This window comes from Amblyomma americanum, chromosome 1 (assembly GCF_052857255.1).
Source record: "Amblyomma americanum isolate KBUSLIRL-KWMA chromosome 1, ASM5285725v1, whole genome shotgun sequence".
Classification (NCBI taxonomy): domain Eukaryota; kingdom Metazoa; phylum Arthropoda; class Arachnida; order Ixodida; family Ixodidae; genus Amblyomma; species Amblyomma americanum.
This window is the reverse complement of record NC_135497.1, coordinates 427,351,772-427,373,532: the sequence shown is the minus strand read 5'-3', so window position 1 is coordinate 427,373,532 and position 21,761 is coordinate 427,351,772. Positions and strand designations below refer to the sequence as shown.

General features: G+C 45.6%; 1 protein-coding gene across 6 annotated transcripts in view; it reads right to left on the bottom strand.

The window, feature by feature from the left end:
• The window catches only part of LOC144115869 (serine/threonine-protein phosphatase 2B catalytic subunit 2-like), a 100,330-nt gene that overhangs the window by 6,032 nt on the left and 72,537 nt on the right, over positions 1 to 21,761 (bottom strand). The window contains exons 10-12 of one of the 6 annotated variants that reach the window (XM_077650455.1): positions 12,509 to 12,562; positions 4,389 to 4,473; positions 3,008 to 3,105 (exon numbers count right to left, since the gene is read on the bottom strand). In XM_077650455.1, coding sequence (XP_077506581.1) covers positions 3,008 to 3,105; positions 4,389 to 4,473; positions 12,509 to 12,562 — 237 coding nt within the window. The remainder of the gene's footprint in view (positions 1 to 3,007; positions 3,106 to 4,388; positions 4,474 to 12,508; positions 12,563 to 21,761) is intronic. The other 5 variants (XM_077650456.1, XM_077650457.1, XM_077650458.1 and 2 more) reach the window with 5 other exon arrangements.

Here is a 21,761-nt window from a genome sequence, read left to right as displayed (position 1 = left end):
ATTTCGAAAGACATTCCTTTTGGAGCGCTTTAGAGCAATTTTGGCCATTTGTATCAGGATGGAGGAGCAAATCTCGTTTGGAGCAGGAGTGCAAGCACTGTGTTTCTCCACCTCCGTTTGGGCGTTCAGTACCCTTAGTTGCTTACATTTTGGCGACACAGACAGTGCACTGTAAAATTTAGTGAAAATGCTAAGAAAGCAACAGCCTGTGCAAAGCAGCAAAAAAAAGAGAGGGGGGGAACCACTGAAATATTAATTAATAGCCTCTAGCAGTGCCTAACACACACTAATGGTGCCTACACAAAATTGACAACAACAGTGGCATGCTGTGGCAAGTATGTAGTTACCAGTATAGCACAGATGTACTACTACATACTAGCCACAGAATACCCCGACACCTGTACTAGATGAGCATGCAGGTCGACCACTGTTGAAAGCCAAATTCATTCGGAACATAGAGCAAAACCTTTGCAATTTCGAGCCTGTCAGACCATGGAAAACAGTCAAATTAAGCAGGTTTTCTAATTGTCCAAACAAAGCAAACTGGAAGAAGCAAGCAAGAAACATTTGTTGAGCCATGTGCAGTACTTTACAGCTGCCTCCACTGCACTCAAGAGAGCTGCACTCAAGAGGTCTTGTCATGGTCACTGTCATTTCCGATGGCCAGAATTTTGGCTATCCCATTTTGACTGCCCACAGAAAACAATTCCACACTTCCTTTCATCCAACCCAATGGCCAGCAAACCTCATCCTAAAGATTCCTGCCGTCCGCATGACGGCACATAGAGCCCTGAATAATGAATTCAATGACAGATGTGAAACTCAACTGCAGCATTTACAAATACGTTGCAAACACCGCACACGTCGCCTAAAGTTTCCCATAAGAATAAAAAAATATCCGTGCTGCACTTCACCACAGCTAACGCAAGGAAAGCTAGCCTGGCGAAATCTGAAGCAGCGAAAACTGGCAAATCCATGCACAAACCACAAATACGAATGTCATATGCAGTTGCCAATTTGTGGACTGCACAGAATGCACAGCGTCCCCTCATGTTGAGAGTCTAGAGGCCGCAACCAAAGTTGTCAAATTATCTGGTCAGCATGCACTGGCTGACTAAACTGTACGGTACAATTTGCATGGCAAATTTTGGGACCACCACAAGACTGCAAGTTAACCAAGAACTCAATAAGATTTTGCTGAACTAGCGTTAACAAGTGCACCCAAGCCTAAGCAAACTGCCAATGTATTTAAAGGGACTCTGAAAGGGGCTCTGATAGAGGCTCTCAACAAAGGTGTGGTTTTCCTGGGATGTTGAAGGACGCCACTTCAGAAATATCTTCCAGTAAGAATGTTCTATGCGCTTTGTAGAGGCTGAGTTATCTGTAGCCAAAATTTGAACTGAAGCATCTTCGCGCTTTTCCCTCTCCTCGTGGAAGAGGGGGGGCAGAGCCTCCAGACCTGCTGGAGCAATGCTGCTGACTGGCCACCTGAAAGGATCTGTCCTGTGCCATCTCTGAACAGAACTACACAGGAGCGTGCGAGTGCGAAAAAGCCGCTGAAAAGGACTCTCCAACTTTTGCGCGTGATGGTGGGTTCTCTGCTACGCGTAGAAGTGTACTGTTTGGCTCAGGTGTTCACGACAACAGAATGTAGTGATTGAGCAAGTTTATATACAGTCGCAGACCGATTTTTCAGACTCGAAGGGACCTGAAAAATGGTCCGAATAATCGAACAGTTCGAAAAATCCGTGAAGTACAAAAAAATCACTTTATTGAGATGAAATCGGCTTAAAAATGTCATTGATTTTACCTCGCGGAAAATTTCTCTTCTGGCGATGATTTGCGCCTGTATTTGCGCCAAAGCTGTGCTTTCACTGTACACGCTTTCTTAGAAAGCAAGGTCACCGGATTTAGTTGGAATACTTCCCACGCTTCTTTGGCGGACCCGGCGGGGCCATGTTGTCCACAACCCGAGTGCTCACCACACCGCTCGTCAAACACACGCAAAGACAAGGCACTTTTCATTCAAAGCGACGGAACCGCTGGACGCAGTCACAAAACGGCGAACGGATGTAAGTTCGTAAAGACTGAGCGCCACTCGGTTGACGTGGTCAGAGAAACCCAAGTGACGAAACGGCGAATGGCGAATGTAAGAGACCCGCCGCGGTGGCTCAATGGTTAGGGTGCTCGGCTACTGATCCGGAGTACCCGGGTTGGAACCCGACCGTGGTAGCTGAGTTTCAGTCGAGGCGAAACGCAAAGGCGCCCGTGTGCTGTGCGATGTCAGTGCACGTTAAAGATCCCCAGGTGGTCGATATTATTCCGGAGCCCTCCATTACGGCACCTCTTTCTTCCTTTCTTCTCTCAGTTCCTCCTTTATCCCTTCCCGCCGAGACGTGAGATAGCTCCTGCACAATTCCCTTCCCCGGACAACCAATTTTCAACGTATGGGACAAGTGATAACTGCCCGCGACAACGTCGGCAACAAAAGCAAGTTGTCGGCGATGACAATCCGGCTGCCACCTCGAAGTGTCGGAGATCGCAGGGACCTCTACTCGCAACAATGAGGTACCGGAAGTATGTCAAGCCAATCCAACTGCAGCGTAAATCCACCTGAATCCAAGATGCCGCCTTTTACGCCGGCGAAAAGCCGATAAGATGGCCGATTTTGGGCCACAGGCGACTGAAATTAGTCCGAAAAATCGAACTTTCGGACTTTTGAAGTCCGAAATATCCGTCGCGAATATGTATGTGCTTCTATGGGGTGACTAACGATGCCTCATTGTGGTCCGAAATATCCTACAAGTCCGAATTATTGGAGTCCGAATTACCCGTCGGCTACTGTACTCTCATCAGAAGGTGTTTTCAGAGCCCCTTTAACATGTCAAAATCGCTTCTACACCACTGCACCACCAGTGGCCAATAAGCACCTTCCTACATGCACGACACATGCTGCTACGCACATGCACATACAGTAGCTGCAAGCACACAAGCACACAGCTCTCACCATTGCGCAGAGAAGTTTTGCCTCCAGAGAGGGCTCCCAACGGCAGAGTCCCAGTGGGTGTGAGTCCTTTAAGCTGAAGAACGCTTTCGCTTTCTTCCCTAGAAGCAAAATAAACAAAACAGCTGTCACCGTGTGCACGACACCACTTAGCTCTCAATGAAATCTATGAAGCGCCCAGCCACAACATGACAAAATGACTCACTCTATCAGTGACCCCTAAGGTATCCCCTACTTCTAGTGCCACTTAAGAAAAGATCTCTTAAACACCTGTCCCAAGACAGCTTCACATTGTTGTAAACATTCAGTATCTGTTTTGCAACATGATGCAAAAAAAGAATGGATCACATTTTGTGGAACCTTTATTGCAGGTTTTCCAGTATGCAACCATGTGCTTGCTATGCCATAAATTACAGCCTGCCACTGATGCCCACTACGTGCTTGATAAACAAAAATATGTCAGGGGTTGTTTCTAGTCATTTCAGGCATTTCACAGGGCCACCACAGTCATCACTTCAGCTATTCAACACATGCATAACAGTAGCTCCTACTGTTTGTGGCGCTACTGATGTATATCAAGCAAAGCTTAGCTATCTGTCATAATGATCAGTTCTGGCATCAGTTTTTCTGCTTTCAGTAATTCAAAAATTTAATTCAATACTTTTACTGATATGTAAATTGTAAATTGGGGTTTAATGCCTGAAGCAACAGATGGGCTATGAGAGACGCCGTACTGGAGGGCTTTCGGTTAACTTAGACAACCTAGGTTTCTTTAACGTGCGCTGGCATCGCAGTGCACACCGACATTTTTGTATATCGCCTTGACTGAAAATGGCCGCCATGGCCGATACTGAACCCACAATCTTGGGATCAGTGGCTGACCGCCACCGCGGGTTTAAGCAATAATTTCTTGCACAAATAAAAAAAGAGGGCTTTGTGAAAGACAATGCAATAAACTCAAAGCGTCGAAAAAAAAAACACCTCCAGTTGTCCTTTAAAGGTTCTTTAGACTCAACTGAGCATTTCATTTTAGTGCAGTTGAAGGATTGAACCTTTGCATTTGTTTAGCGCAAAAACCTGTCACAAATGAACATACGTTTTACAGCACAGTGGCTCAATGAGCTGCACACAAGACATCATGCAATACTCGGCATTACTAAATTGTGCACCATGATTCTGTCAGTCGTGTGGCGACAGCATTGTGGTGCTTTTGTTTTGATGCTTTATATGCTCTTCCCTATATTACAGTTGAGCCTGCTTGTGACAAACTGTAATCTTGACATGGTCAGTGACCTTCAACTTGTTCATTATTCTTTCTTTAAGCAAGAGTGGCCATATTTGGCACTGACATGGCAGATCCAAGCCGACAATACATGAAACTCACCTCAGCACAGAGAAGACGCGGGCCATCTTGCCAATAGCTCGGATTTTATTTCTAATAACTTCTTTTCGAGCGCTCGCTGCACCACCTAGATAAAGGGACGAAAGGGGAGAAAGGAAGGAGCAGCCATCAGATTGGGGCCACAATTGCAGCCATCTCTCTAGACAGGGGATACATGCCTCCTACGACAGACAGCACTACACCTCTGGAGGAACAAGCTGTGTGATAAAACCACCGCAAACAGCTAGTGGCAAACTATGGGGCCTGCAAACTTCGAAGCCAGCCACGACAAAATGGCAAAAGGGCTGGCACAAGACATGGGACAGTTTGTGCACAAATACTGCAGGTGCAGAGCAAACACAATGGCTTTCCAGACTTGCTGAACTGCACAAATGTGCATTCAAGTGAGGTGGTTTAGAACATACCCCCCACTGAGCTATGAGACTGCACAATTAGATAAATTAGCACAACAGCGTCCAGGGTAAAAATAATGGGCTCCTTGTACCACTAGACCAGAAAGCCAATCTGATGGCATGACAGGAAAACACCTTAAGCACTAATGATGTTGACATTTTTTTTAATGAGGCACTAGACAGCAACGACCATCATACTGTGTAGAACTCTGCTTCAAAAGGTACTCGAATTCTTTCATTCTTGATGAAAAACCAAAGACAAGGCACAGCACAACCATTCCTGAATGCTGACAACAGTAGCACTGAAGCCATGCTCACAACATCCGGGGATGCCTTGTCTGGGCAACATGGTGCACTGCAGTAGTTATTTTAAGCAATGGAAAAAGGAGGGAAATATGTGCCTGAGTGGGAAGCCTTCACAGACATTAACACAAGCACCATACCCACTGCCGGTTTTATCAAGGTGCAGCCTAGGGTTCCACCATGTGTCTATCAATTTTTCAGGCTGCCTTCGAGTGCAGCAGAATGTGAACCACTCAAGGATCACCATGTGCATGTAATTCCTGCATGCAGTGATCCACACCACTTTTACTCCTGAAGGACAGTGCGGCCTGGAGTACAGCAAATCCAATTAAAACCGTCCATGAAAGCCTCATCTATAAGCCACCCTGAATTTTTAGCATGAAGACTATTCAATCAGGAACACTAGTAACCTCAAAAAGCTCAGGATTACAAGACGTTCATAACTGATGCCTAATAGTGACATGCTGGCCAATGTCTGGCTTGGAGTCAGATGCAACAGCTAGGCAACCACATTTTACTGGCCAGACAGAGAGCTGAAGTCCTCCAAGAACTAACCGCCAGATTAGTGCTGGCCATAACTGCCAACCAAAAGAAACTATACTTCAATACTGGTAGTCACAATGCACACAAACTGCGATGAACAATGAGTGCCCCCCACAAAGATCTTGCCACACTGAACTGTGCAGCGGCCCCACTTTACCAACTGTTTCACTGAAACAACAGTGGCAAAGAGGATTTCCCCACAACAGTTTCCACATAGCTTGTTGCTCCAAGAAGCACAGCTAGGCAATGGACAGGGACTGGCAGAGTGGCAGTGTGGTCACATTTAGAATGCAGGAACAAGGCTTCGATGCATCAAGTGCTTGCTTTCCCCTGAAGGTTGGGTAGCCTGAAGCTCATACAACACTGAACAGGTCTTTCAGTGGAAACACAGCATTAGCTAAGAGCCAGCACGCACTCAGGCCCATACATAGCCATCAGACTCTGTACCATTAATTTAGAAGGCAGCTGAATACTTTGTTTCCATTCCAAACAAATTCAAAATTGTGCACTGAATGTGCTCTGAAGCTTGCCTTGAATGTTTCCTGGACTGGTCAAAGAGGATGACGCCAAGCCACACTACAAACTTTGGCAACGGCCTGCCCTAGGCACATTAAGAAATCCTGCGCGAAATCATGGCACGACGCACCCAAGACACAAACGGGAGCATATGCAAGCCTTCCTTCTTTCCTGCATTCCAAATAAGCAGAATGCCACCCTGGATTGGGTTTTACGAAAGACATCTCATGCCCATTGGCTAATGACGCGCCACAGCCAAGCGGGGAGGTCTCAACAACAGCTTCACTGCACACACTCGTGCACGCCCAGCGCGAGCACCGGAGCTCGACCACGAGGACACACGCAAACTACTGCCAGACCACCAGACAAGGACGAGACGAGACAGACATACAGCTAGACAAAACAAAAAAATGTGCACTTACGTGTCATGGTTATTTGGGGTTATCGCGCAATGGAGGGAGGGAGCAGGGCAAAACATAAGATGAAAAGAAAAAACAAATAAAAACCAGTCAGAAATGAAAAAACGCACGCTCCATTCACATGTTAAAAGAAATTACCACTCACGCACACAAACCAAATTAGGTTAAGAAAAAAAAACTTAGGGCAAAACTTGCTTGGCCATGGCAAAAAAGCTTCACAGGTGCACACTTTACCCCACCTAACGCCTTGTCAATGTGCTGCAGAAGCAGTATTAAAGCAGCCGTATCAAGAACTCACAACAGCGCTGATGAAAAGTGCACACGTTTCCAATCAGCCTTGTGTTGGCACACAACCTGAGAACCAGCCACAACTCTTCAGTATCAAAATTTGAATGCAACTGAAGTTTGGGAGAATTAGCCGAAAGGACTTTTGATGTAAACTCCACAGGAGAGCAGGAGCATGGTATGCAAACTCAACACCTTGAAATTTTACACGAGTGGGCCATGCATTCACAGCCCACAGTTTAACTCTGCATTCACACATGAAAAATCTATTCGCACATGCTGAGAACATTAAGGTACAATACAACAGAGCCTCGACACCATATAAATGCATGTAAGGGCACCTATGTACAGGCCGCAACTTGTTTCCTCAAAGGAAGTATTAAAAAAAAAAGATCCTTGTAAGGGCCGCATCCAACCTTTCCAGAACTCATCCATGCAGGAATAACCTTCCAAATGAGCAAGCACAGGTGCTTCCAGGTGCCTCCCACGGATGGCACGTGAGGCCACGGCCCATCATTTCCATCGTCAACATTTTTTCCTCCTCTGCAAACTGCCACTATTCATATCGGCATCAGTATCACCAGCTCCAGCTTTCTGTGGCTGTCAACGACACGTGTATTGTGGCTTTTGTGAGCCCACCCTTGAACTGCTGCATAGCGTTAGAGTTTTAGCACGTTGTTATATTAGCACCAGCAGACGCCGACTGGGCGGCTCAAAAAGGCACCGCTCACGAGTGTGCATGGCTGGATATTGTTTGTGTGGAACTTCACGTCTACGGACATTGTATCCCGCAGGTTCAAGAGATCGGGAGCTCAAACAGTCTGAACGGCACTGAAGACGACTTCCTGTGGAATGTGCATGTACCAGAGCACAGCGCCAGTTCGGAGTCTGAAGACTTGGCGAGTGATGACGATTGAGAGCAGAATAAATGCCGCTCATTTCCTGATTGGTGTGCTGTTTTTAATTGAAAAAATTTTTTTTTCACACATTGCACACATGGGCCGCACCCCAAAAATTGGTCCTCAAATCTGGGGGAAAAAAAAGCGATGCCCTTACACACGCTTATATGGTTTATTGAACCTGGATATTTTGAATTGTTAGCTACATCAAGCAGACAGTCTACCTCCGAAAATACTGCGTAAAAGTATAGAAAGGTCGCACAGTACAGCAAGCTCCGATTTCACTAGAAATTTGATATATAGAACTGCGCATCGTGCCCCTGCAAGTGGCACTTCACCTAATGGCTTTTCAGCAATCACTTTCGCAGTGCGAAACAGTGTTGCAAGGTGAATGTAGGGGACGCGCTTAACGGTGGCCTTCGGTCTCATACTAGTTTTCCATGCCACGTTGCAGTTTTGTGGTGAAGCCAACTTAAGCCTCGCGGTGGCCCTGGCCTGTCACGCTTTGCTGCCGAAGGCACTGGGGAAACTAACTGTACCTCAATTTTAATGAGATTATTCTATTTATGGTGCACTGGTAGCAGGATTAGACATCTTATGATAGGCAGTGGCTAGTTCCAAAGCAATGTCTGCTGCGGCTTCATTACTATGCAGGTTAGGCCGAGTGATGCCTAGTGGGCATATGGCTGCCAGCACACCGGCGGATTGCGTGTTGCTGCAAGAAGTGCGCTGCTATAGACAAGTGTCATGTTTGTAAACAAAGGTGGGGCTGTGGTCGCCAGTGATGCTGGGTGTAGGCAAAAATGCAGCGTGCCTACACTGCACCAAGCGATGCTGCCTTCGAAACCAACTCACGTACATGAATATTTCAAAGCATGCGCGTCTCTCTTCTGGTTTGAAACATTTTTGTTGATACCTGAAGAGTAGTACTGCACTTTTTCAACCTGCCTGCCAGACGGAATCACCTGGTGGAGCACTGCATCAGCTTCCTTCTCCGCTCCTAGTTGGCAGCAACAGCATGGCTACAGCGGGCGACTACGGATGGCTTATTATATTAAACCGAGAAAGCACGAGGTATACAGGGAAACTAATCGTCTGCAGTCTTAACTTCTGGACCGATACAGCATACCCCATTGCTAAGTGCAAAAAGTAGTACGATGGAATGCACGACACAAAGCAGTGTTTTCATATGACGAGCCTCAATTGTGGTGGGCTCCCTGTTTTCACCGAGCCACTTCACTCCGGAGTATGCAGAACAACCATGAATAAGCTACTTTGAATAAGGCATGCAAATGCGATCTCTCTGTTCTTTGGAACTTTGTCGAGTGCGCAGCGAACTTAAATGTTTAATTCTGTTTGATGAAACAGACATTTCTGGTAGGAGTCGAGGTCTCGATTCACTGGCACTGTCCGCAAGAGTGCTCTTTTTGTTCTCTTCGCTTCGGCAGAGTTGCACAAGCGCATACACGTTTTTTTCAAGCTTCTAATCAAATTTACATTTGCCCTGCACAGCTAAATATTTTAAGTCATTCTGCTTATTTTAAAAGTTGCATTCAAGTGCGTGCCTTACTCTGCTTGATCAGAGTGGCTTTTAGTGCAGTATTTGCTGTTTTCGCTATGATCTGACCTTGAAATGGTAAAATTCAGGTAATCTGGGAAATTACACTCCATGAATTTGCCCATATCCTAGTGACATTTAAACATTTTCTACGACCAGTGTTGAAAAGACACTTGTTCAAGCTCGCAAAAATGAAAATAAAGAAAAACTAAGTCGTACACAGTGCTGCTTCAAATGTTGCACTTAGTGGCTCCTATGAACACTGAAGGACACTGGCAGCAGCTGTTTTGTTTTTCTTTTGCGCGTAGAGATGCCCGGGACATAGTGTGTGTGATTGCCATTTGAAAGGGCCCCCAGTGTTCAACTTACTATCACAAGCACAAGGAATATCGTGTGTAAACTTCTCATGAGAGCCCGACAGAATGCGAACGAGTTGTAGGTGTTGATTCTTGCACTCTTCGATGCGCGACTGAAGAGCAACCATGCGGATTAAGAGATGCAAACTATCAGAATTAGATGCAGAAATGCAATACTAGCCGTGCAGCCAATCCGTCGCCGAACTTATCCCACTCCACGGCCAGTGCCCATCGCTTTCACCCCTGGTTCGACCAACCGCACCACAACTCGGCGGGATAGTGCGAATTATGTAAAAAAAAAAAAAATGCTAGCGTGGCACACTCAAGGCGCACGGTACAGCCTTTTGCCTACACAACAAAAGTCACTACTGAGGCTAGCGCTGCCACATCTCCTTGACATCACGGCCCGACGCTTGTCTACAGTAAGATAGAACTCAAAAACGTAACGGCAGATGCCCCTCAAAGGAGGCACTCCAGCCAATGACGTCAACAGATTTTCATGACGCTGCAATTAATCCAATTAAGCTATGGTTATTCCCCATTCATCTGCCACCCCCTGAGACTTCATGCTAGCAAGTAGGGGATCAGTAAAGGAGGAGAGGGGGACACTTGGTCAAGAAGGACAATCGGTCGATGCTATTGGCTGGAGGGCTCCTCCGAGAGGCAGCTGTCGTTTCGGTCTGGAGTTGTAACAACACTGAAAGACAACACTGGCTGCACTGATAAAAACAAAGATCCTCCGCATAAACTGTTTCTGTTCACATTTCCAGAGCAACAATTACTGACTTGCACTTTGGAAATTTCAGCTGGCATGTCCTGCACTGCACATACAGCCCAACAGAGTAAAAGGCTCAGATCGAACATATCACTGCTTGCCTAGTACTGAAACTCCTGTCCTCCCCAAGCACACTTAACAATATTTTGTTCACAAGACAAAACACAGCAAACAGTGTCTATATTTGCAGCACAGAAAATGGCTGCCTCTACTTCCAGCACACAGAAACACTTCAATTCAAAATTTCTACAAAAAAGCGAAATGACATGCAGGAAAAAAAAAACTACGACTAATCCATAAATAATGAAGTACACAGTATCTGCATTTCCTGCCTTAAAGTGCACTACACATCGTTCTGTCATTTTCTCATTTTCAATATAAAATTGTGAACTTTAGAAACCATCGTGCCAGAAGCAAACAGAGAAAAATGGCGATTTACAACAGGAGCCTAGATAAACGTGCTGTCAATGCAAACCAAGCTGTCAGCACAGGTAGTGCAACCTTGTGGCAGAATGAGAACCAGCTTGACTCCATGGAAATCGCCACGAGCTTGACACAAGCGGTGTAGAGAACCAGCCCACTGCTCATTCTATTTGCAAAATAAGGCACCAGCTTGTGCTTCGGTGACTAAGGCCCACCGCCACAGGCACTCACTCCATTCAGAGCGGCAAGCAATAAGCAGCAGAGCAGCGCTTAAGTCGCCAGTCATAAAGCATTTCTCCCTTCGCGAGGAAAAGAATGAGAACACAGCAGACATGAGAGAAGCCAAGACACAATCAGTGCCCGCAAAAAGTTCAGCAGAGAGGGAGAGGGAGGAGAGAGAGAGAGGGGGGGCACCCCAGGCCTCGCAGCGAAACATGCCTCAGCCCCAGGACTGAGTCCAGAGACCGCAACACAATGCAGAAAAAAAAAAAAAAACACCATATTAATGCGACTGTATTCTAGGCACTACTCACTGCCACCTCAGGTTTTCCAATTATTTTATCCCCCCCCCCTTCTCCCACACCCTGGATAGTGTGCACACGACTCTTCTTCAATGTGGCTGGCTCAGTGACTACTGTAATTTCTCATTGGTCCAGTTGGTTGTATAGCTGCTCAGAACAAAGTTACAGACTCTACACCTGCCCCTAATGCCTCCATTTCTACAAGGGTATACTGCGAGATCACTTGAGTTCTAAGCTTTCGAAGCACTTGTAACACCTCGTGGCCGAGCCCTCCACTACACCTCATAACAATAACAAGGGTTGCAAGACCTTGTAGCTTGTGCCACTCATCTTAAATCCACTATAGGAACAATTCCACAATCCATGCAGGAGTAAATTACTTTTGCACGAGGGGAAACTACAATGGTCAGAGATCCAAAGTACATCTTGCATATGGTGGCAGAAAAACCTGCTGGAATCGAATACGCCTCTAAAGCCTTCAAAAGTGGTTTGAAAACGCTCGCACACTTTCGTTACTGACCAGGCAAGAGCCATCTGGAGACACCCGTATTGTCCACGTGTTGCTGCATTCGCGTTTTATCTTTAAAAATCATACTATGTGTGACCAACAAAGCTGTCTTATCATTTAACCTGAGCAGCACAACAGCATGATGTTTGCAATAAACTGCCTTCTGCACAACAATCGAATTTCATCCATAAAAAAGCTAAGGTGCACATTATTACAAAATGAATTATCCCCTAATAACAAAGAAAAGGGGAATATCCAACTGTTTACCCCTCATTGCATAACTCAACCGTGTGGAAAAAGGCTACAAGGACCAATAGAATACAGACTTGGAGCCAAAAGGGTCCAGCTCATTTAGTCTGAACAAATTTAATGTACACTTTCAACAAAGCTGAAAAATGAATCTCCCAAGCACAAAAAGTACTTCCACCAACCTTTACACTAACCTTCCCGACTTCTCTAGAAGTAAAAGATATTTCTCAGGCAATTTCTCAAGGTGCCTACAATCGCATCAACATAGCAGCAAGAGGAAAAGAGGGGGCAGGGGACAAAGGCACGTTCCTGCATCTACGGCACACACACGGGCGTGCACAAAGGGTTTACTCACTATCCTCCTGAGATTCGGTTCCCGAGGACAGACCTAGGGACAGTAAATAGGCGGCTAGAGGTAGAATGCACACCGGGGTCTTAGCACAGACCAACGCCACCACAACACAAGAACAAGTGAACGGTACAGCGAGAGACAAAGAATAAAGAAAGGAGGGGCACCCCGGCGGCCTTCCGCATTTCTTGTGGAATTGTGAAAAACTTCCACTGTCACACATTACCCCATTCATGTAAATCTTGGGACCTGCCAAATTCCTCAGCAAAAAAGAAAAAAAGAAAAGCTATCAATTAATGGTAAGATGAGAAAAATACAAAAAAAAGGCTGAGTGAGACAATAGGGCAGAACTTTTACTGCTAACTTCGGTACCCGCTGCCAACAGATTTTTTGGACTTGGCGGGATCCGAAAAATGGCCCAAATAATCTAACAGTCCGCAAAATCCGTGAACTATGCATTTGTCACACAAAGCAAGAATAGACTGTTTCCATTGGTAATGATGGTCACGAGGACCGAGAAAGGAAACCCACAGAAAGAAGCAAGCAGAAGCGAGTGTCTCCAATTCCACCCTCAGCACCCCCTTATCTGCCACACACCGCAGGCAGTGTCAGCTAAGCCATAGCAGATGTTGCTGCAACTGGCCCATTTTCAATACAGTCGCGTGCCCCGGCCAGCACCCCCCCCCCTCCCCACTTTTTGTACGCCTCGGCTCCAATTGACTCCATTTAAATCCCAGATGACCTTTTGCACGGCAGCAGATAACTGGCTGGTTGTGAACATGTATATTTGGTAGAAGATACAAACTTAGTAAAAAAAAAACTAATGTCTATTTTAGTCCAAAATATTGAATTTTTAGACTCCACACTCGGAAATATCTGCTGTCAATATGTACACATTTCTAGCAGGCAGGTGTGTGACTGTTCCTCAACAAAGTCCGAAAAATCAGTCAGCTACTGTAGATTCACGTAACACTACAAAAAAATTTAAAAAGGAAACCCAACATCAAATGAAAGATTTGGGTGTCAAAAATGCACTCTCCACGAACACCATCTATAAGAACATCCACCAAAACTCTCCACTGCAGCTGCAAAAACACAGATTTAATGCAAGCATGACACATTCTTGGTGCAGCTCTTGTACAGCTACCCTTGCAGATGTTCTCAAGACGGTTCAAGGGAACAAATTTTGGAGCAGTCTGCTCTTGGAGAAAATAATGCAAGCATGGACTAACCCAGTTAAAATGAAAAATGCACTTAGACAGGCTCCCAATGCTTCCAACAAGTGTGGGACAATCAGAGTAATCCGCCGGGGTGCCAAGAAAACAGCAAAAAATAAAAGATAGGTAGAAAGGGAAAACTCCAGGCAGCAGAGAGAACCACCACCACCACCAGAAGAAAAAAGACATACGCACAGACACACAATGCAGGCACAAAGCATGGGGTGCGTGTCGTATCTTCCCAAAGCATAGTGCGAACTTTCTCAAATCCTTTTGCTGCTCAGAAATCAAGATTTATACCATGCTACAACGGCGAAAATATTAAAGGTGTGTGTGTGTCTCTTTATGCACTTTAGTGCTGAAAAATGTGATAGAGCTGCCATTCACACTGTTTATGGCACATGTCAGCATTGCCAGTATCTTTTTCATATACAGGGTGTCCTTTTTTATTTCAAACCAATTCCTTGAAAAATACATTGAAGCCATATTAACCATTTTTACTCTTTAACAAGGCATACACAAGGCAACAAAAAAATAAGATCAAGTGATTACAACTAGAACCTTGCAGTTTCCATGAAAACAGCTTGTTCTCAGCCAGAATATCGCAGAACATGGAGGGTACTAAACTGTACTAGTGTTCAACCTATCAGCACTACTGCAAATGACAGCTAGCTGCCTGCGGTAGCCTCTACTTAACATAAAAACCTGCATATAATTCAAGGTGTTTTTTCCGGATTTTAGCATGTCAACTTTCTGCCTTGCATTACATTCAGATCCAAACAATTTTCAGCCCACATTCACGGTTCCGAACTTGCTATTATTCTGCGCTATCACCATCAGGTTTCAAGCGACAGGAGCCGCTATTTAGCAGTGGTGTCTTCCGATTCGATGGTTTCGGTTTCAAAACCATTTCACCATGCTGAACCCGGCCGCAACTTCCATGCTACCCACGTTATCGGAAGCAGGACAGTCACACCTGGGACTGCGAAAGCAATACCCGTACCTGTTTTTAAAAGGAAAGTAATCGTAGCTTAATTGTACCAGCTGTAAGCATCGGCACCTCGTCAAGCGCTGCTACATGAACTGATTGAGGCAGTAAGAGCCAGCAGTTACTGGCACCGGACAGCTGAAATAGGCCTCTCCAGCCACACACGCTCTGCAGTTGGATCATGGATGTTTGGGCCAGCGTTCATTAGGAGCCCATTGATCGCGCTTTCAAGAAATGCGGCATATCGAATGCGCTCAGCAGTACCGAAGAAGAGTTTTTATGGAAAGATATCTCTGACAAGAGTGTCTCGGAAGATGGTAACAACTATCACTAAAGCCCCTACTGCGAGGAAATTTACTGCGCGCACATGTCACCCGCATGTGCACGTGTGTACGTTGGAGCCGGCCTGCCGCACATGTCGCCCGCCTGTGCACGTGTGTACGCTGGAGCCGGCCTGCGCATGCGTGAAGTGCAAGACATGAGCATGGCCAGCACGACACTCTGTACCACACTGCAGTCCTGCGCACATGCCTGAAGCGGCACACTGGTTTACAACAATCGGAGGACCGTGTGGCTCCCATGAGCGCCGGGTTAAGTCTGAGGTGCTCATTTTTTAACAGTGTGAAATTCTCTGATCAAGCGTGTCTGCTCAAAACGGGGAGCAAGCTGACGTTTTCCGACGCTTGGTGTGGGGTGCTGGATCAGATGCTTGGCGCGGGGTGCTGGACACACAAGCGCACGGCGCGTACACCTCGCAAGTGTCCACTGAGCCACTGAGTCAAGTGCGAAATTAAGTGCAAATAAATGCATTTGGCGAGCTTTCATCACTCACATTATACATGGATGAAAACTTTTGTTTTTCTATCCCCAAATTACACCTCATATTATACGGGTTATGGGGGCTTAACGTCCCAAAGCGACTCAGGCTATATGGGACGCACACCTCATATTATATGCGGGTTTTTATGGTATTCAATCCTCTCATTACAAGCATCATCAACAATGATGCACTGCTTACAAAAAGGTCTACAAATGTTGCAATACTTGCAGAGAGAGAATTCTAATAGCTTCAACCTAACTGCATAGGAAATACACAAGGGAGCTCGACAGCGAGCAAGCATTTGCAGGGGTGCCGATGAGCTTAAGTTAGTAAATGAGTAGTGCACAAATCATGTCTAGCTGACGCTTCTGTACACTGAAATTATTCCAGCCAAGCCTGTACAACAATAACAAGCCTCTGAAGTTACTTAACTCAAAACAGGTGGCAGTTTTACACTTAAATTTGGATTATGCTTTCTTATTATAATTTTCCTTCAAATTTTACCATATTTACTCGCATAATGCTTGCACTCGCGTAATGCTCGCACTCACGTAATGCTCGCACCCCCCACATTGGCTATCAAAAATTGGAAAAATTTTTTTTCCCCGCATAATCATCGCATCCCCAAAATTACTGCCGCGAGCCGTCTGCTTGTCGTAGCGATCGCCATCTATTGACTGCGGCCACAACTAACTGCCATGGTTGGGCGCGCGTGCTACTAGGCGGCGGTACTGTGCTATCATCCGCTGCCACCGCCGCTACCGCTCATCCACTCACCACCGCTACGCCATTTTGCGAAGATGTCTCCAGCTCTCCGGTGTCTCGTAGGGCTCGTTTGCCTTGTTTGCGTGTTGCACCGTGCTCTTTGTGCCGCTTCGCCATGGGACGCCACGCAAGCTACACAGCTGCTTTTAAGCTAAAAGCTATTGAGTATGCGTTGGAACATGGCAACCGCGCCGCCAGCAGACACTTCGGCGTCAACGAGTTTTGCGTCCAGTATTGGAGACGGCAGCACGACGAACTCAAGACGACTGGTAAGACGCGCCGGGCCTTCCGTGGACCGAAGACTGGGAAATTTCCTGCCATTGAATCCTCTGTACTGGAATATATCAAGGCTCGACGAGCGAATGGGTGTGCTGTGTCGATTGATTTGATACGGAACCAGACGCTCGTAATCGCAAGAAAGGAGGGCATCCCGGTGCAAGACTTCCGCGCTAGTAACGGCTGGGCCACACGATTTATGCGGCGCAATGGGCTGTCGCTCAAGAGGCGAACGACGCTTTGCCAGCGCCTGCCCGCAGCCTATGAAGAGAAAATAGTGGACTTCCATCGATTCGTTATCAGGATCCGGCAGGAGAAAAACTTCTTGCTCTCCCAGATAGGGAACGCGGACCAAACTCCGCTGAATTTCGATATGCCCAGCAGCAGGACAGTCGAACAGACAGGCGCTCGGACTGTGCACGTCAGGACTACAGGTGCCGAAAAACAGAGGTGCACGGTCATGCTAGGCGTGACGGCGGAAGCTCCCACCGTACGTCATTTTCAAGCGGAAGGCCCTCCCGAAAGGAAAGCTCCCCCCTGGTATACACGTGCGCGTCCAAGAAAAGGGGTGGATGACCGTGGACCTTATGGTGGACTGGGTGAAGACTGTGTGGGGGGTGGCGACCAGGAGCGCTTCTTTTTCCGTCGCTCCTCGTGCTTGATAGCTTTCGGGGCCATCTTCAAGAGTCGGTTCGGGCGAAGTTCAAGGAACTGCGCACGGACCTGGCTGTTATACCCGGCGGCCTCACATCAATGCTACAGCCTCTTGACGTATCTTTGAACAAGCCATTTAAAGATAACGTCCGGAGGCTGTACGCAGAATGGATGGCCGAAGGTGAACATGCTCTGACGCCGGGCAGCAAGATCAAAAGACCGCCCGTGGAGCTGCTGTGCAGCTGGGTATCAGAGGCATGGGGGATGATTGATGTAAACATGGTGGCCAGAAGCTTCAAGAAAAGAGGAATTTCGAACGCCCTGGATGCGACCGAGGACCATCTGGTGTGGGACGACGAAGAAGCATCGGAAGATGAAGAAACCATCGATTCCAGTGTCGACACGGACTCTGATGAAGAGTAGAATTGCCTGCAGGATGTACGCAATGCGAGTAGTGACGGGGAGGTTGCGCGCAGCAAATAAAGTGCTTTAGCAGCTTGAGCTTACGTTCACCCTGTACTATCATAACGAAGGTAAGTTACGCTTGAAAGTAATGTTTTCGTTATATTTACAATTGCGGACCTGACAATCCTGATCTTGTACCCATTCATCTTTGCATTTAACACTCCGAAACATTTGCTTGAAAATTTTCCCCGCATAATTATCGCACCCCCAAACTTCGCGTTGATTTTCAGGGAAAAAAAGTGCGAGGATTACGCGAGTAAATACGGTATATCTGACTGCTGAACGATCAGGACAAATCAATCTTTATTATGAGCCCAGGAAAGAAACTATGTCTTAAAAAACCAACAAGCTGTTCATTTAAAGCCAGGCTGACTGCTACACACTGGGAATTGCTCCTCAGCAAATTTTGATGAGAAATAACTGAAGATGACTAAGCCATATGCAAGAATCAGTTCCAAAAGCTTTGTTACTTCAGAACTGGTAAATCTCCTCATTAACAAAACATTCAAAGTTTGCCTCTTGTTTCTTCAAAGGCAAAATGCGCAGAAATGCGCATTTTTCATACGAACTTATTAAGTGAATGTTTTTTCCATTCAGCTCTTGTGTGTTGTGTTGTGTTGGGTTTAATGGCGCATAAGCATCTAAGGCTATCCTGCACCAAGCTCAAGTTATAAGGAATTTTTTTCTGCAGATTTTTACAAAGATAAAAAATTATGGCGGTGTAGAAAGCTTGAAAAGGTATTTCCTTCTACCTAGTATTCAGAGCAAAAACAAGATTTATAAAAAGCTAACATTAAAAGTCGCAAAGGAGGTCGGGTGACCTCATCAGCAGTCCTTGGCTGGGCAAGGACTGGAGGCCCCCAACCAATCAAAACAAAAGCAACCTCAGCCCTTTTCTCCGGAGTGAGAAAGTGGTTGAGGTGTACTAAAATACAAACAGACCAGTGGGTAAAAAATTTTAGAGCCTCTTGAGAAGTCCGGTTTCTTTAAGAAAGCTAAAAACACATGATATATCAATAATTGCATCATCTCCTAAAAGCAGTGCAGGATGAAAAAGAATGCATTCGGTGTAGAATTTAGTACTTTTTCCTTGGTTTTTCTAGTTTCGGACAAGAAAATAAAATGTGGTTAATCGTAACTTCGTCCCCGCATTCTTCGCATACAGGTTGATCTTGTTTTTTCAGAAGAAAACTGTGTGTGAGGTGCGTGTGTCCTATACGAAGAAGACAGATAATCACTGGTGGGTGCAGGACTTCAATTCACTTATAACTGGTTTCACATTGTGTAGTTTGTTTTTTACTTCGTAGTTCCATGCGGACTGCCATTTCTGCCTTATGCTACGATGAATTAAGTTAATGCAATCTTTTAAGGGAATATTTTCTTTCTTAATTTGCTTGTCACGCGCTTGAGTGTTGTGTTGAGTTTAGTGGCACATAAGCAACTAAGGCTATCATGCGCCAAGCTCAAGGTAAAGAAATTGCTTTCTGTAGATTTTTACAAAGGTATAAAAATATGGCGGTGCAGAATGCCTAAAAGGTTATACCCTTCTGCCCAGTATTGAGAGCAAAACAAAATTCACAAATGGCCAATATTAAAGGTTTCAAAGGAGGCTGGGTACCCTCATCAGCCGTCCTTGGCTGGGCAAGGCCTGGAGGCCCCCAACCAATCAAAATAAAAAACCTCAGCCCTTTTTTAAGGAATGAGAAAATAGATAGAATAGAGAATGATAGGAAGGTTAAAGATGGAGGGTAGGATAGGAAAAGGCGACTGCCGATTTCCCCCCGTCGGGTCAGGCCGGAGGTGCCGTCTACAGGAAGCGGTGTGTTGCCTCCGCCAAGGGGCCTTAAAGGTCCAAATGCTCGGCATTGGCTCAACCACCAGGAACCCCTTTTCCTCGGACACGGCGATGCCACGCACGGCTAAGCGCGGGTGCTCATGTCCGTGGTGATGCACTGTTCACCATCATCCCCTTGCGGGGATGTCCCTGCGGATGCTCGGGAATCCGTGGTGTCGCCACTCATCAACGTCTGCAAGCTGCAGACACCCCCTGCGAGGATGTCACACGCTTGAGCAGCGCGTAAGTCTGCTCTCTCGTTGCCTTTAATTCCGATATGGCTTGGTACCCAGCAGAGTTTTATGTTTTGTCCTTTAGCTGCGGCTATTACTATGTTGTGTATGATATCACCAAGTATTGGAGTGACTGCATTTCTAGAGTGGAGAGCTGTAAGTAAACTTAGCGAGTCTGTGTAAATAACACTGTTTTTGAGGTTCTCCTTTACTATTTGTTTAATGGCTATATAGACGACGTAACATTCGGCAGTGAAGATTGACGCACACTGTGGAAGCCTTACTACCTGATTGCAATTCCCTTGTACCACTCTACTTCCAACGTAAGCATCTGTTTTTGAGCCATCTGTGTAAAAAGCTCTGAAGGTACTGTATTTTTCCTCGAGTGCAAGAAATTCTTGCAGAGTATGTTTCTGTGGGGTTTGTTTTTTACAGAACGGCGTAAGAGTAAAATCGCAGAATGTAGGAAAATGATACCATGGAGGCAGTGGATCGAGTCATCGAGCAATGTCAGGTAATGTGTCCAGTAGGCTGAGGTTTTGGCACATTTCTTCAAAACGCAACAGCAGTGTCCTAGTAGTCTGTGGTTTGTTGTTAAAGAGTGTTCTAGATGGGCACTTCGTTGCTATTTGGTGACAGATATGTTTACATTCAGCTCTTGAAAGTATGTATTTTACTCTCAATAAATGTTAATCAAAACTGAAACACATTGCATAATGGTTACAGTGAATTCGATACAGCATCACTAAAAAAGGCTACCCTGCGAGGCTTTGCAATGATCGTATTTTGTTAAGACATGCATTGCTGCAGTGTGTCAATCTAAAGGAAAACTTAACCTGACGCTTATTCTTCAATCACGTTACCTGACGCTTATTCTTCAATCACGTTAAAGGCAGTCAGCCATTCTGCAAGACTACGCTGTCAAACTCTTGCAATGAGCATATGCTTTCTAACATCCACCAGAGCTAGCCCTGAATTCACATGTCTATGCTATCAGATATATTGTTTGTTTCAGTGAACGTAACATAAAAGGGCAAGCCAACGTTGTGTGATATACCACAATATGGCATAAAAAGTACGAGGAAAAAAGAAACCTGCAAAAACCTACCAAGCTAGCAAAAAAAAAAAGCAAATGCCACATTAGCTACATACAACTCTTCGGCATGTAGTTCATCATCACCACAATTTCCAAAGTTTCATGAAGTAAACATAACTACGCCAACACTTCTTCTAACTTGACATAACTGACGTAAAGGCCAAAATAAGCTAACAATAGCAACAGCGTTAAACTGATTGCTGCATCTGATTACTACTACTTCATTGACTAGTTAATGGCTGCATTGTCACATAACACAAGTGAATGGAGAGGACTCATTCAGCTGCCAAAGGCTCTGCTTCTAGAGTTGTTCAAAATAAAAAAAGATACCCTGTAGATTATTCATTTAACATCATCAACATAGTGCCCATGCAACTCGCAGAAGGTGCTAAGCAAACACGAGTGTCAAATAATAAGTGCCGTTTAACTGTCTTTATCTAAAGAAAAATTGCAGGACTGTGTACATCATGTTTGCTTATCTAGTCAACCATAAGTCAACTTACCCTACAATTATTCATTCATTCACAGAACTGAACTGAAATGCAATTTTCAACTCTCACACTATTTCTACAGGTGCAATTCACGTTAAAGCACCCAACATCACATCAACATTAAAGGCCAACTGAAACAAAATATTACTTTGGCTACAATGCCTCTTAAATATGCTTGGTATGCCATGTATGCCATAGAACTAATACAATGGCCGACCTATTTTTCGGACCCGAAAAATGGTCCGAATAATCGAACAGCCCGAAAAATCCGTGAACTACAAAAAAATCACTTCATTGAGAAGAAATCGGCTTAAAAATGTCACTGATTTTACCATGCAGCAAATTTCTCTTGCTGGCGACAATTTGCGCCTGTATTTGCGCCTGTATTTGCGCCAAAGTTGTGCTTTCACTGTACACGCT